At 48.0% G+C, this 15,857-nt stretch overlaps 7 protein-coding genes across 7 annotated transcripts; 5 read left to right on the top strand and 2 right to left on the bottom strand.

Moving 5' to 3' along the window:
* Positions 1–591: 591 nt before the first annotated feature.
* EURHEDRAFT_516891 (lanthionine synthetase C family protein) lies at positions 592–2,198 on the top strand (the record flags this gene model as incomplete). The annotated part of the gene is made up of 4 exons (XM_040786515.1): positions 592–778; positions 830–1,382; positions 1,429–1,433; positions 1,498–2,198. 4 exons carry the CDS (start codon positions 592–594, stop codon positions 2,196–2,198), a joined length of 1,446 nt encoding a protein of 481 aa, XP_040636954.1.
* A 660-nt stretch (positions 2,199–2,858) lies between these two features.
* Positions 2,859–5,209, bottom strand: EURHEDRAFT_414462 (PEX28-32 family peroxisomal membrane protein). The gene is made up of 2 exons (XM_040782442.1): positions 3,740–5,209; positions 2,859–3,686 (listed from the first exon to the last, which is right to left on the bottom strand). Exons 1-2 carry the CDS (start codon positions 5,126–5,128, stop codon positions 3,063–3,065), a joined length of 2,013 nt encoding a protein of 670 aa, XP_040636953.1. The 5' UTR covers positions 5,129–5,209; the 3' UTR covers positions 2,859–3,062.
* Positions 5,210–5,361: 152 nt separating this feature from the next.
* On the top strand, positions 5,362–6,200 carry EURHEDRAFT_414461 (import motor complex subunit PAM16). The gene is made up of 2 exons (XM_040782441.1): positions 5,362–5,621; positions 5,674–6,200. Exons 1-2 carry the CDS (start codon positions 5,619–5,621, stop codon positions 6,088–6,090), a joined length of 420 nt encoding a protein of 139 aa, XP_040636952.1. The 5' UTR covers positions 5,362–5,618; the 3' UTR covers positions 6,091–6,200.
* A 508-nt stretch (positions 6,201–6,708) lies between these two features.
* EURHEDRAFT_414460 (D-arabinose 1-dehydrogenase (NAD(P)(+)) ARA2) lies at positions 6,709–8,439 on the top strand. Its single transcript, XM_040782440.1, has one exon. The coding sequence runs from the start codon at positions 6,855–6,857 to the stop codon at positions 8,067–8,069; it is 1,215 nt and encodes a 404-aa protein (XP_040636951.1). The 5' UTR covers positions 6,709–6,854; the 3' UTR covers positions 8,070–8,439.
* Positions 8,440–9,796: 1,357 nt separating this feature from the next.
* Positions 9,797–10,108, top strand: EURHEDRAFT_404381 (uncharacterized protein; the record flags this gene model as incomplete). The annotated part of the gene is made up of 1 exon (XM_040780306.1): positions 9,797–10,108. One exon carries the CDS (start codon positions 9,797–9,799, stop codon positions 10,106–10,108), a length of 312 nt encoding a protein of 103 aa, XP_040636950.1.
* Positions 10,109–10,818: 710 nt separating this feature from the next.
* EURHEDRAFT_460772 (Zn(II)2Cys6 transcription factor) lies at positions 10,819–12,573 on the bottom strand (the record flags this gene model as incomplete). The annotated part of the gene is made up of 4 exons (XM_040784679.1): positions 10,819–11,296; positions 11,344–11,541; positions 11,594–12,352; positions 12,428–12,573. 4 exons carry the CDS (start codon positions 12,571–12,573, stop codon positions 10,819–10,821), a joined length of 1,581 nt encoding a protein of 526 aa, XP_040636949.1.
* Positions 12,574–13,344: 771 nt separating this feature from the next.
* EURHEDRAFT_460707 (amine oxidase) lies at positions 13,345–15,558 on the top strand (the record flags this gene model as incomplete). Its single annotated transcript, XM_040784672.1, has 4 exons — positions 13,345–13,656; positions 13,708–14,287; positions 14,340–15,255; positions 15,288–15,558. The coding sequence occupies 4 exons, from the start codon at positions 13,345–13,347 to the stop codon at positions 15,556–15,558; spliced, it is 2,079 nt and encodes a 692-aa protein (XP_040636948.1).
* Positions 15,559–15,857: the final 299 nt, after the last annotated feature.

Below are 15,857 nucleotides of genomic sequence, written 5' to 3'. Positions count from 1 at the left end.
TTTTTTTTTTTTTTTTTTTTTTTTTTTTTTTTTTTTTTTTTTTTTTTTTTTTTTTTTTTGTTCACATTTATACTCGTCAGACTTTGGCTGCGAGTATGAATGATTTGCAGCATCTTTGGCTGAGCTTATTTTAGGGACGGCTTATATTTAGTTTCCAAGCGCAGGGCGTCACGGCGTCTTCTATGCTTTCGAATTGCAGGCTCAGACCTGAATTTCCATATCTATCCCCGTCCACGTTGCTTGACTAGCTATCACCAGTCAGCTAGTTGAGAGGAACATTTTATTGACTAGAAGAGAATGAAAGACCCGAACTCGGACTCACCAGAGACAGCTCAGAAGAAAAATGATTACCTTTTCATCTTCTCATCAAGGGGGCGCTAGATGCGGTCGCTTGGAGAGGAATGCTTCATTTCTTCTGGGTTGTGTCAAGGCAGAGCTCTGTTTAATGGGCTTATAGGGGTTTGACGATGGCTTTTTGCATGTTCGGAGTTGTGTTGAGATGTGGTGCAGCATGACATCATTGCATCGATACCACAGAACACACCCCGGCCAAATTGATACCATGATTCTATTAACATACAGCGATGCGCAATGTCAACTGCAACGCAGCAATACTGTAAAAATGCTCTCCAACCACCGCAAATCAACCAATCTACCCTCCAGCAGACCCTGAAAGAACTCCAGCACGCAGTAATCCAGGGCACTAAAGTACTGCAAGCTGGCTCTCAGGCCCCAGTGAACTCTGCTGACCATAGTAGTATTTATAGCGGGACAGCAGGTGCGCATTGCACATTTACACATCTGAATGCAATAATTGACAAGGCTACAGGCATCGTACTGGCGTTTCTTCGACTAGAGCGCCAAAAAGACGTCCTCGGGGAGACGAAACTTCCTGGTTTCGGAAGACTTGCGAGCGAGAGGATCATTCCTGTTGGCAATGTGAAAATTCCGCCTCCGGGATACATGTCGCCCGTGGGGTCGTCACTAGGACCACTCGCCATGCGAGTCTTGGCCGCCCTTGAACATCCGGGTCAGTCGGTTTCGCAGAATGACATCAATCTGCTGAATACCGCAGTGCAGCGCTCGCTTGGCCATGGCCATGTGGTTTCAAGTTCATCGGGAGATCATATCCGGGGTGTTGATGAAGTGCTCTACGGACGTGCAGGGTTACTTTGGGTCGTTATAAGTATTCGATATTATCGTCATATGTTAAACGAGATGAAGGTGAATACGGAATCTCTTTTTGAAGCGATTCCGAAGCTTGTTAAGATGATTATTGATGGCGGGAGACGCGGTGCGAGGGATTATGTTAAGAACTATGGGGAAAAGGGCGCCTTGCCGTTGATGTGGGTGTATAAGGATGAGAGGTATTCTCTGGGGGCGTGAGTGTTCTTTTCCTTCTTTTAATGAAAAGAAAATTACTAACAGGAACAGTGTCCATGGAATCGGTTAGTATATGAATTTTATGTCCATCAACATGACTACTAACAAACGCAGCCGGCATCCTCACAACCCTCCTCTCATGCGAAGTCGAAGAACTTAATCCCTACCTCCCGCTAATAGCAGAAACAATCACCGGAATCTGCCGCATTTCCATTGCCAATGACGGCCATCTTCCCAGCTCTATCCCCTCCCGATCTAGATCTCGAGGATCCCCTCTTGTTCAAATCTGTCACGGCGCACCGGGACTTTTGATTCTACTCGCAACTGCCAGGAAGAGCACCCATTTACGGACACATTGGAAATCAGAGTGGGACGAGGCTATTTATCTCGGTGCAGAGAGGGTCTGGCAGGAAGGTCTTTTATCTAAAGGCGGTAGCCTCTGCCACGGACTTACGGGGAATGCATGGTCTTTGCTAGCCCTACACGAGTCCTTCGAGATCGAGTCTGAATCTGAAGGAAACGAGAAAAGTGACAATTTCCTCTCTAGAGCACTAACTCTTCTACTCCTAGCGCGAGAAACACCGCCATACAGCACGGTCCTGGGTATCCCGTCTGGATATGACTTCCGCATGCCGGATAGACCGTATAGTCTTTATGAAGGGCTAGCCGGAGAGATGTGTGCTTGGGCTGAGGCCTGTGTAGTGGTTCAAGCGAGGCTTTGTAAGGAGACAGGGCAGAGGGAGAAGCATAATGTTAAAGGAAAGGCATTGGGATTTCCGTGTCTGGGTGGGAATGGGGTGAGAGGGGCTATGTGATTGTATTCGGCTATCTGGGTGAAATAAAAAAGTGACTGATTTTATATTAAAATATCTTGGATAATAACATCAAGTATTGGAGCACAATGCATGTTTAACAGATATGTTGGGATTCTCTGGCCGGTACATAATAGGTCTCGACAAGATCTAACGATCTAACCTCTTGTCCTGTCGGTCTGATTGGTAAAATAGACTATTGGATTGATCGTGGCTGGTTTGCGCGGCATGGGTTCTGAGAGTTTCGTCATGTATGTGACGTTGCGGATAGACATATATGAGCCTTACTCGAAACAGCATGAACGGACTGCTTGGTGTTTAATGAAAACCGGTGTATGGTCAGCGTTTAATATGCTACAAATAAACACCCCCTGCCCCGGAAACCTCTGATAATCCTTTCTCCCCCTTTTAAAACGAGAGCAACAAGGATGGGACCTAGGTTGCGTGTATTGTTGGCATACGCTGAGTTCCATCGCCATACTTGTGTATTTTCAGGAATGGAGGCTTGGTGTCGATACTTCTTGTTAAGTGGTAGGATCAAACCTTTCCATGCTTCAGCTTGGATGTGGCTTCTCTTTTTCATGATGGTTATTTCTGAGAACGTCCCATCTTGCATAATGATCAAAGTAATTATCCTTGAGTGTCGCCTCCTTGACATGAATTCGGTGGCTATCCATCTCAATTGTATACTCGCTTCTACCTTAGGGTTATTTGTAATGAGTTGCTGAAACGAAGTTCAGGTGTACTGTATTATCGTATTGAGAAACCCAGCATATTAATAGATAGTGATGATTCATGAATGCAAAACCAAGGTATACAAACGCCAAACCAAATAGTCTACTAAAGGTCATCGTTGTTGAAAACGAGTCAACTCAACCCCATATTCATCTCATCACTTAATCCTAATTCCCTCTCAACCCTCTCGGTGCCACCGGTAGCTCGCGTACCCCAGCGATCAAGACGATCCTGCGCGTTGATAATCTCCCGGTCACGGACACTGCGGATATCACTGATACTCCCGTGTGTACTCCCTTCGCGACCCAAACTGCTATGGCTTGAATGGCTCGACGGTTTGTGAGAACGAGTCGACGACGATGATGACTTAATGTTAATTGGCCTCGAGCCGGAGGGACTGTTATTGGTGGCAGATGTTATTTTTTGGTTTGTAACGGGAGAGGGATTGGTGGTGGATATGGAAGTGGAGGAGGATGCCGCTCCAGTAGGGGTACTGTTGCTGGATCTGTCGCTTACACTCTTCGAACTCCCGAACCAACGTCTGCGTCGTGTTTTGGACGAAGTCGATTGGGAGGTACTCTTGGCATCTTCATAATGGCCGGCATTCTGTTCGTTTTGCAATGCTTGGGTTAAGGTGGATGTGGATTCCGTCATGTCTTCGGGGGGTGGAATTTCGACGAGTTCAGCATCACGGTGCCACTTTCTCCGGCGGGTATATCGATCCCATCCATCTTGGCCCCGACGGCCTTCGTTCCACTACTCAAGTTCGTTAAATTCGAAACAGAAGACTCCGCAGAAACGCAACCAACCTTGTTATCGTAATAGATCCATCCTCCACCGTCTGATGACTTGGAATCCGCCTTGTCACTAGATTCTTCAGCTCCTTCTATCCGCCACTCACTGCTTTCCACCCAGCGCCATTCAGCATTGCCGCTGTGTACATCCGGGAGTTCAAACTCGTCTCTTGGAGGGACACTGTTGAGATGTTCATCTGTCCATGCCGTCCGCTCAGAAGGGAACAGGGAATACGTCCATCCTATTCCAAGCCAACGGCGTTGGTTCTCATAGATGACAAAAGTGAAGCGAATACCTGACGACTCCGGATTGCGCTTGGTTGTCATGTCCTTAGCAGGGCCGCGAGTCACACTTCTGATCGACTGGGACCTGTCGGTCTCTGAGGAAAACTGGAGACCAGTAATCATTGAACATATCCGCCGGACAAAGAGAGATCTCCACAGGATAACCCGGGCGACTCGTGCCGGTCGGCAGTGATATGTAAGGAAAGAGGTGCCCACCAGCATGACGACACGGCGGGTGGTGAGCAGATAGAATGGAGGAAGAGTCAAGAGGATCCATATCGGGGTGACGAAAAGGATACGAAAGAATAGAGCAGTCAGGGCTGGTTTGGTGGTAGAGGAAGTGGCCGTCCGCTGGGTGGAGAGGAAATCGGTTAAATCGAGTAGAGGTTCGAGGAGGATATTACACCGGGTGGTGAAGGTGCGCAAGGTTTCGACGATTTCGTCTAAGCTGGTATGGTGTCGAGCTGTCCCGCCGTCTGCTGCTGCCTTCTGGTAGTCCGTAGAAGTAGGCTTTTGATCAAACCATGAGCGAGAGGATAGCGGAGAATAGCGACGCCAGTACATTCCTAGGATCAATCCGATCACAACGATAATCGGACCGGCCCAGTGAATAACGGCATCGCCATACATAACAACCGCCCAGAAAGCTGCGACGAGCAAAAAGCTCTCCCACGGGTCACCCGAGGTCCATGTCAACAAGCCAGCCAACTTATTTAGTGGCAGTATGAACGGGTGCGAATAGGCCAAGGCTCGCGTGACAGCGGGCGGAGTAGCGACCAGCAACGGCGACTTGCGATGGACAATGACACTGGAGCGCTGTCTCGAGGTCAAGGACGAACCGGCGATGGTGGTGGGAGAGAAAGCGGCGACGGTCGGCTGCTGGCTATCCAGCTGCACGCCATGATCTTGCGCGTACGAAGAGGACGCCATGGAATCTATCCACGGAAAATCGTCTGGCATGGCATCATCAGCATGGAAAGGACTGTGAAAAGCAGAATTCCAGAGAGAAGATGAAGTGGCTGTGAAAACAGTAGCCGTGGCTGAAGAAGACGAAGAACGATGCTGAGGCCTCATAGTAGCGGAACTAGTGATAGTAGTAGACCTACCGAGAGCTGCCATCCAACAGAGACGTCATACGTCAGTGTCATTCTGCAATTGAGAGCAGAAGAGAGAAGTGATGAAAGAGAAAGGGGATTAGAGAGAGAGAGGGGAGAGAAGCGAGAGGAAAGAGAAATTAACACAATAATTTAGCCTGTCTCATTCTATCGCACTTTGCTGCTTCTCGGTCTTCAGCGCGGGGAGAGCATGTGACTCGGTAATACGGTACAGATACATACATAGTAGAGATCTTACTATGTACTCTGTAGAAGCACAGAGATTTATAGAGAGAATAATTGAAGTATTTCTTCTTTCTACTGCTACTCCGTGCATTCTCTTCTATCCCTATTATATCGTCTTTTGATTGGTATTCTGGGGCGACATCGCTGACCGGCCTCGCTGCCGAATTTTTCCGCTTTCAACTTCTCCGGCTGGAAGATCTCTCGCTTTACACCTCCGGTTACATTCTGTCTGTTGTAAGAGCAGTTCTTCATTGTTATATACCTTCATAATGGTGAGTAATCTCTTTTATACTTTAATACTTTAACCAGAAATTGACCAAATAGGCCCACCGTATCGTCGGCCAGGTCCTCGTCACCGGCGCTCGAGTCTTCGGTCGAGCCTTCGGAGAGGCATACAAACAAGCCCAAGCCTCCTCCAAATATGCCGCTGAAGCTTCCAAAGGCAACATGGGTGCCGCAAACACCTTCGCATCCGGTGGTTTGTCTCTCGATGAGGCCTGCAGGATTCTCAACACCAAGCCCCCACAAGGCGGCAAAGCAGAACTCGATCAAGTCATGGAACGGTTCAAGAAGCTGTTCGACATGAACAACCCCGAGAAAGGAGGCAGTTTCTACATTCAGAGCAAGATCCTCCGCGCACGCGAACGGATAGAGATGGAGATTCGACAGGCAGAACGACAGGCGGCACATGAGAAGGAGCTGAAGGATGGGTGGAAGCCTAAGGTGTACAAGGACCGGTGATCTCTCGTCTACGTCTTTCGAACCGGTTCCCAACGAAAAAGCTTGAACGCATGTCTGGCCCTGCGTCGTCTCCCGCCACGAGATAAATTCAGAAAAAAAAAAAAAAAAAAGAGAAAAAAAAAAAAAAAAAAAAAAAAAAAAAAAGTGCCGCCCCTCGGTTTTCGCAGCATAGCATGGCGTTTGTGGTCTTACTCGAATTTCTATACTCTCGTACTCTCGCATGAAAGTGCTTCATGTCGGAAAGGATTGGACTGGAGTTGATCGGACTCAATTCTATCGTTCTAGTTGGAGGGGATTTGTACAGTATACTGGGGAGCGTGAAGGATTGATATTTCTCTTTTGGTTTCGCTTCGTCTGGATTATGAGCAACTCTTCTCCACTCTTCCTCCCTAACTCCCCAGAAGGATGTTATGTATTATAAATACTGTGTATGTGTGATGTCTGATTGACTTAGTTATGTATAGAGATGTTCTACCAGGATCAGCATCCAGTTGTAGACTAAAAAGCAGTGCTCATCCGCTGGTAACTCTCCAAGTCCAAGTGAACAAGGAGATTCAAGTGAATGTATATTAATCAATTGTTTTCTAGAGGATTTGACAACAATGGGGGGGGGGGGGCAAGAAAATCTATATAAACGGAACGCCCCGCTTCAATCCCTCTACAAATCCTTTTCAACCCTCTGGATTTCCTATTCTGACCCTTACTTGCTTCAATCTACCAGCTCGGCCAAGCCTTGTCTTACCAGAGTAATAGAGTACTGCAAAATGGGCCACCCTTCAGTACCACTATCTGCCCACCTTCCCCCGCTGGTGATGGGCACCGCAACCTTCAACACCCAATTTAACCACGACCCTTACGCCCTCCCAACCACCGAACTCATTCATCGCGCCCTCGCCAGTGGCGTTTGCGCCTTCGATACCTCACCCTACTACGGCCCCGCCGAAGAACTATTAGGCCGAGCTCTGGCAACCGACTACGTCCGCGCAAATCACCCCCGAAAATCCTACAGGATTCTAACCAAAGTCGGTCGCGAGTACGCCTCGTCCTTCGACTATTCGCCGGAATGGGTGCGTATTAGTATCAAGCGCAGTCTTCAGCGCCTGCATACGGGTTATCTGGATTTGGTGTACTGTCATGATGTCGAGTTCGTGAGCCCCGCGGAGGTCCTGCAGGCTGTGCGGGAACTGCGGCGCATCCGCGATGAGGAAGGTACTATCTGCTACGTGGGAATTTCAGGGTACCCGATTGATGTACTGTGTGAATTGGCGGAGATGGTACTGCGCGAGACAGGCGAGCCCCTCGATGCAGTCATGTCGTATGCGCATTTTACGCTGCAGAATACCTCCCTTCTAACCCGGGCACTGCCACGCTTGCTTAACGCCGGTGTCGACGTCGTCCCCAACGCCTCGCCGCTTGGTATGGGACTACTGCGACGGCAGGGCGTCCCCATCGGTAGTCAGGGCGATTTCCACCCGTCGCCGGCGGGGTTGCGGGGTGCTATCCAGAAGGCGGCGGAATGGGCCGATTCGCAGGGAGAACGGATCGAGGTAGTTGCGATTCGGTATGCGCTGGAGAGATGGCTTCGCGAGGCAACTGAAGTCGGTGCATCGGGATCGCCACCGCTTGTGCCTTCTGCTGGCATCGAGGAAGTGTCGAGCAATGGCGGAAGCAAGCCCGTGCACGGACGTCTCGGTGTCAGCGTCATGGGCGTGAGTAACGTCGAAGAATTGAACGAGACTTTGCGCGTCTGGCACAGTATCCTCGAAGGGTTGGATACTGCACCTGCGCCTGCATCTGATAATGCGAACTGGTCACGCACACGTCGGCAGCAAATCCTCACACTCGCGCAGGGCATCCAGTCAATTATTGGCTCGGAGTGGGTGGACTATGCCTGGGAGAGTCCAGGGCCAGGGTTTATAAATACCTTGCCCGAGAAGCATCTCGACGAATTGCGGAAGGCTAGAGCTGAGTCTGGATAGACTGCCGAAAAGATTATGCGTCTACGAAAGCACGGACACGACATAATATGTACTCTCGAATAAACAACATTTTTATGAGATATAGAATTGTCGCATTATAGTACAATTTCTCCCGTCAATACGACATAGACTACATCCAAAAGTACGGGAACATTCTCATTTAACTCTAAAATCCAATAATGTGTAAATACAAACATAATTATTGGCATTTAAACTCAACATGGGCATAACAGAGGCCTCAAAGCAGCAAAGAATTTCAACTGGTCCAATAAATTCAGTGCATAACGTTTTCGCAATTCGGGGAAGAAACTAAAAGGAAACGCCAGAGATAGAAGGAAAGAAGACAAATCAAAATAATAATAAAACCAGGCCATTGCTAGTTTCTTAAATTGGACTTCAACAAGGCCTTTTTTCAAATGTATCACCCTTTGCTTGCGCAGAACTGTTGGATTCTGAAAAATCCATGAAACTGAAGCCATTAGCTTGGTACGGTGCACAATTACTTCATTGCCATCAAAATAGGCCTCAATGATACGTGGTGATAGACCATATACTGAAATCAGTATAACCAAGGATGACACATGTACGTCAGTTAAACAGCAAGATGAGAGAACAGAGGAGGTTGGACATACTGGTGCAATTCTATCGTTGAAAAAACACTTAGGTTTAGTTGACCACGCATGAATTTGAGAATTGTTAGCACCTTTTCCTGTGGGAGGTGAGTTTCATTCATCATCATACATGATGCATTTGATGTGTGGTCCGGACATAGTCCTCACATTGAGCAATCCAGTAGACCCCAAAATATAGCCTAATGGGGTGAATTTGGGACGACTTTCTGAATGTATGATAATCACCTGGCCTGTAGTTTTTGGGTGAGCTCATCAACTTGAAGACGTGCGCCACGGTTGGTAACTCAGTGCTTGGAGAACCACGGTTTCCGATCTCCCGACATCCTTAGATCCAAATTCTCCAATATCCTCTAAGATATAGGTACATTGAGTACGCGTGTCCTTGAGGCGGCTGAAGAAGCTAGTTTTGTCGATTTCATAGGTGACCTCCTCCCTGGGGTCTGTCATGTCTGTACGGGGGTATGATGCAAAGAACTTTGGCATGAGTGCTCCATTGCCTATCAAAATCAAAAGGCAGCACCTGAATGTTGCATTTCTGGAGTGTACCTATATGAATGACGTGATCGTCCTTTATGCTCTGAGTATATTGTGTCATGGAAAGCAGTTTGTTACATAGTTCCTCCCGATCCTGTGACAGGGCTCATAGTTATTCTCCATAGTCAAATAGGTCTAAGCAGGGAGTTGTCTTTGACAATGAGGACGGCGACGACGACGATGAAGACAACGGTGAATTGCAGGGGATCATTCCCACCCACCAAAGACGAACAGACCGTCAACACTGCTCTCGTACTATTCCTTAGCCCTACATTGCAAGCCCTTTGTAGCGAATTAGTTCGAGGTAAGGACACTAGACGGTTATCTCGGAACGAGCAACGAAGATTTTAGGATGATTATTAAGTCAGGGAGAAAGAAGAGGAATTTCAAAAAGATGGCAGCGTGGACTCAAATACAACTCTAATATGCGTGCACGCCAAAAGCAACCACTCTGTGGCCAATGATATGCCACCTAGAGGTCTTTCTGCCTGGACATGCATAGTCCTATTTATACCAAACAACACCGATCTCAACATTGTATTCAATTCATCTTTGGCCCTAATGGATCCAAAACACCCCCTAGAACCCGAAGAGCGCCAGAACCTAAGTAGAGAAGTACCATACATCAGAAAAGCCATCCTGCGTATAGAATATGATCACCTACTCACTACCAACACGCCCCAGTACCTTAAGATCCGAGTGCTGCCCCTTGACTTAGGAGGCGATAAGGCTCTTAGGCCTAAGTTCTTTACACCATATTTCCTCGAAAGCTTCAGAGAGCCCACAGACAAAGTCATGGGAGACACCTATACCGTTGGTGGTACAAGTGATTACGGTGCCTCAAACAGCATGCTTACTCTATCTGGTTGTTAATTGAATCGTGCTTGGATCTGGAGATGTCTAAAGATGAGCAGAAGCTGTGGTTTTCTAAGCAGTGAGCTTTGTTATTTTGGGGTTCGGCTAACCTGCAAGCTGCAGACCAGACGATTACCAGGAATTCAGAAACCTATGCCAAATGCACCCTTTAAGACGCAGGTTGGGGTCTATTTGACTGCAATATCAGGGCTATGTTAAATCACAGATTAAATACATTGCATACAATGACGTGGGAGCCGATGATTCCCATCGCCCACGCGGAGAGATTCTGACGAGCATCAATCTAATGTAAGGTCAATTGAGACATGTGGACTCTTGTTTATTTAAATCACCCCAGTGCATCCAGCCATTGCAATCTTTTCATTCTACATGCATGTAAATTGACGGTGTCTAGGTCTTCTTGATTTCGCTATACAGGCTATATCCGCGTATTATCGAGGCATACTTAAATGGCAAGGAGATGGTTATACTCCATACTAAGGGGTATGACTTTAGTTTTATGAACTCAGGGGCGTTCAAGATTTTTGCGCAGTGGGATTTTGCACAGCCGAAGGGTGATACGTCCAAGGGTGGTCTTAGCCATCTTGGGGTTGAGAGGTGTTAATATCTGAGTTGAGTGGTGGTGATTATGTCCTCATAGATTCTCGTTGACCACTAGAAACCTCTCCTTGGTAACAAGTAGTATAATTAATAGTCGTATACCATCCCTACGCCAAAATGACATCCCACTTCAGGCCCTCCAACACATCTAACCAATGCCTCCCCTCCCTGCTATCACTCCAAAGAACATTCAATATCTCTTTCGCCCTCCTAACATTCCCAATTCCGAAATTCCTCTCTAACGCCCCCAATGCCCTCAGAACAAGGTCCCTCTCTGCTGTAGCCTGGCACTCACATCCCGCAATGAACAGTGGGAACGTTAACGCTGAGTACTCACAATACTCTGGGTCGAGATGGAAAGTTTCTATGCGGGATAGACAGCGCTGCAAGGCCTCTTCTTTGGACGTTGAGATGGGGTATATGGAGGATATGCGCTCGAGAATGGAATGGAGGTAGATATATGCTGCATCGCGGAAACATTCTGCGACCATTTGCAGACGGAGTAGGACAGAAGGTGTCAATCCCGGCGGAATTATGTATTGGTTTGTTGGTGTTGTGGGAGACCAGGTTTGGAGGGAGGCATCACTTTTTTGTAAGCTGCATGCTTGAACTAGGGATGTAGATGTGCTTACATTTCGCCCACTTCTGCTTGTAGAGATAAAGGGTCTAAAAATGGGAGATCAGATGTTCTAGCGCAGAGCTTAAGTATATCCTCTGTATAACCGATATAGATATCGAGTTTCCTGATCCGCACACTGTCGACCTCCGGCATGATGCCGGTGATGTGTCGTCGATTGGTAAGTTTGGCTACATTATGCGCGTATGTAAAGCTGCCCTCGTTAGCCTCATAACCTCACACAATGGGGTGTAAAAAAAACGCACAATCCACACAAATACTCAGCCGTGTCCCGATCTAAAGAACCATATCCACCCCTCGAAATAACTAATCTCTGTAACGCCCCCAAATGTACCGCCCACTGCCTCACGCTCCCGCGCACAATCTCATACTTGCAAAGAAGCCCAACAGCCAGGACCACTTCATCCGAAACTCCTCTACCAGGATCTTCAGCTAATGCCACCCGTATCCCTTTCATAGTCTGAATGTAGTATTTCGTCGCGGCTGTCTGTGCACTGACACTGGCACCGAAACTATCAAAAGAGCGATTGGAAAAGTGCATCGCAGACAATGCGCACATGGCTTTCATTAGGAGTGGGGAGGATAATGCGCGCGGAATGATGAGAGAGCGGAGGGGGTTCTCAGTGGTTTCAAGGTTGGCAAGGAGTTTGGAACCTTGCTCGACATGGTATTGAAGGTAGTGGGTTTCGAGAGGGGTGAGGTGGGTTAGGTAGAAGCTGGGTTGGGGAGATGCATAGGGTGTATATTCTGATTGACTGATTTCTTCGCTCAGGGCATAATTTTCTGAAGAAGGATTGTCATCAAAGTCCACCAACACAGGCGAAATAGTCGATAATGCTGAACTTTCTTCCGAAGCCCCATCCGAGCTGCATGGCAAAGACGAACTCATCCTCCGCCGTTTCTGCGCTTCCGACTGAAACACTTGCGCAAATGGATCCAAAGGCTCTGCCCACATAGATCCATATCCTTCACATTTCTTTCCTAATCTAGTGCAGGTATGGCAGCTATCAATGTCAGCCTTACCCCGGATATCATAGATCTATCTAGATCTATGCGGCATAGATAGTGGCTATACCCACCTCGGTTTAGCCTCATCGCATCGCTTCCGGCGCTTCTTGCATGTCAAGCAACCTGATCGAGACCATCTCCCGCCTTCTCGTCTGTATTTCTTTTTCGTTGATGCGGCATGGTCCGCAGCCGAGGTTGTAGTACCAATTCGATTCATGCTGCGGAGTGGTTTTTCTGCCACATAATCTGCTCTTATCGCCAATGGAGCTCCTAGACGATCGAGACGAGGGTTTCAAATGCATCCCAGCGATTTGTGTAGTGCATGCAGCCAAACCAGGCAAAAATTGATGTCGTTGAAAGTCACGAGGGGAGAACAGACGCTAATCCTTTTACAGTAAGAGATGCGCTGTTATCTTATCTTATCAGTATCCGACTTCTGCGAAGGGACTTCGGACTAGTACGGGGGGTCATTAAGATAACTTCTTGGTCTTGGTAATAGAAACCGCACTAATTGTGCTGTCTTTAGTCTTGGATAATAATACCAGCGCTTAACACAAAGTGTGAATCAATGGTAATGCCGTAGTGATTGGATCTGCAGTCTGTATATCGAGCATTCCCACAGCCCTTTGACTAACAGGAGAAAAGCCCCGGTCTTACCCTAGTGACCGAATGAATATTCGCGGCAGTCCAAGCACTGTTTACTCTCGGGACTGGAATGTCTGGTTGTACTTACTCTTTTTCTTTCTTTTCACTGTGATATGGCTGGCCCTCCGACAGACGCCGGACGCGAGCGACCCGCTCCGCTCGTTTACCCAAAATGGCAAGTCCATCCAGAAGGCCGATATGCTCTGATATACTGCATGGCATGAGGGAGTGTAGGGTATTTAAGAAGTTAAGTGTCCTGCTCAATTTGCACAGTCTTTTGGATTTCGATTACCATCTCTCAAAAAGGTTACCCTTGATTTGATATATGTATTGTCCCTACACAATGCCTTTAACAAACCTTCACCCCTTCGACCCGATCACGCCCGGGGAGATCCAGCTAGCTGTTCGAGTTCTGCAGGCAGCCTTTCCTGGTGTATCACTGCGATACAAGAAGATTGACCTGCAGGAACCTATTAAAGCGGAAGTGATCCCATACATCGAAGCAGAGAGATTACGACAGCCTTTACCATCCAGGCCAGCTCGTATTTTGCTCACTTATTTCAACCGTCTCGACAATGGATCGTTCTACAAGGCATTATTGAACGCGGATACCAGATCAATTATCTACGCAAAGGAAATGCCCAAAGAGGTGCAAGTGCGTTCTCATCTCCACATCCTATCCATGTGACTGTACTGACAACGATAGGCACCCGTTGACATCGACGAACTAGCCGATATTGAAGACCTCTGCATGCATCATCCAGCAGTACAGGCTGAAATCGAGAGACTCAAGCTCCCGCCAGGGATTACCGTCTGCAATGATCCCTGGATGTACGGCACAGATGACGCCAATGAAACACGACGCCTCTTCCAGTGCTTCATGTATATGGTTGAAGTCGAACATCCTCAGAACAACCATTACTCCCTGCCATGCAAATTCTCGCCTGTGTTTGACGGCACCACGCACGAACTTGTCCGTATGGACTATCTTCCTGGTGGTGCGGATACTGCCTCTGTGGAAACGCAGCCATGGAAGCCTGTCAGGGCTGTGCAATATGCACATGAGCTTTTGGATGAACCGCTCAGACAGGATCTCAAGCCTTATATTGCACAGCAGCCCGAGGGGCCTTCTTTTAATGTCGACGGCAATCTGGTATCTTGGCAGAAATGGCGGTTCAGAGTAGGGTTCAACAGCCGTGAGGGTCTTGTCATTCATAATGTGACATACGATGACCGCAGTTTGTTATATCGTCTTTCTGTTTCGGAGATGACTGTTCCTTATGGAGGTGAATGCCCTACTATCAGAAGAACCGAAAATGGATCTTGCTAACGAGATAGACCCCCGCGCACCTTACCACCGAAAGCAAGCCTTTGACGTCGGCGACGTTGGCTTTGGCTTAAACGCCAACCAACTATCCCTAGGCTGCGACTGCCTTGGCCACATCAAATACTTCGACGGCTACAGAGCCGACTCCAAAGGCAACCCTGTGCAAATGCAAAACGTAATCTGCATGCACGAACAAGACAATGGTCTCCAACACAAGCACACCAACTACCGTACCGGTGCCGCAACAGTTGTGCGCAACCGCCAACTCGTCCTCCAAATCATCTGCACCGTCGCCAACTACGAGTACATCTTCGCATATATTTTTGACCAAGCCGCAAACGTGGAACTCGAAGTCCGCGCCACAGGCATTCTCTCCACAGTTCCCTTCGACAACCAAAACGGCGAGACAGTTCCCTGGGGCACGAATGTCGGACCCGGCGTCATGGCCCCATTCCACCAACACATGTTCTCCCTGCGCATCGACCCGGCCATCGATGGTTACAACAACACAATATACTACGAAGATAGCATCCCACTTCCCGAAGACGACGAGAAAAACCCCTACGGCGTAGGCTACACAACCAACCAAACAACGCTCCGCAAATCGGGCACCGCAGAAACAGACACCTCACGCCACCGCGTCTTCAAAATCCGGAATGACTCCATTAAAAACCCCATCACCTACAAGCCAGTCGCATATAAGCTTATGACGGCACCGAGTCAGATGATGCTGGCTAGCAAGAAGTCGCTGGGGTGGCAGAGAGCTGTGTTTGCTAGTAAGCCGATTTGGGTTACGAAATACCGGGATGAGGAGCTATTTGCTGCGGGGGAATTTACGAATCAGTCGAGACGGTCGGAGGGCGTTGAAACATGGGTTGCTAGGAACGAAGGGACGGAGAATGAGGATGTAGTGTTGTGGCATAGTATGTTCCCTTGTCCCCTTTGTCTTTCCTTTCAAGATTCCTTTGGTACGTGAACAGAGTGCTAATACGCAATGCAGCCTTCGGGTTAACACATAACCCTCGCGTCGAAGACTTCCCTGTCATGCCCATGGAGAAGATCAGTGTTATGCTACGGCCGGATGGGTTCTTTACTAAGAATCCCGCATTGGATGTACCGCAGTCGTCACAGGTGTTCAACAAGTCTACTCTTCATAAGGCTAGCCCTGCAGCTGTGAGTGCATGTTGCAGTGTTGGTAGTAGGGCTAAGTTATTCAAGAGGATTGAATAAATGACAGGCATCTGAATAAGGATGACACGGTGTTCGTTGGGTCAATATATATAGCCTCTACTTTTGTTGGGGAAGTAACCATTACAAATTCATTACGACATATCTTCTGCCATAGAGATACATTGCCCTCCAGCTCATCGAGCCATGGAGGGTATATAGATCCGAACAATCATACACGTAGTTTCATCATTTTTCCTCATTCCCATGCTTAATTTTCCATATTTTTCACCCGATCCCCTGTCAGATTATTCCATAAATCACGTTATGTACATTGTGTACTTTAGTTGTTGTGTTGTCGA

This window comes from Aspergillus ruber (genome assembly GCF_000600275.1).
Source record: "Aspergillus ruber CBS 135680 unplaced genomic scaffold scaffold00022, whole genome shotgun sequence".
Lineage (NCBI taxonomy): Eukaryota > Fungi > Ascomycota > Eurotiomycetes > Eurotiales > Aspergillaceae > Aspergillus > Aspergillus ruber.
Note: the sequence above shows the minus strand (reverse complement) of the source record. Positions and strands in the feature narration are given on the sequence as shown.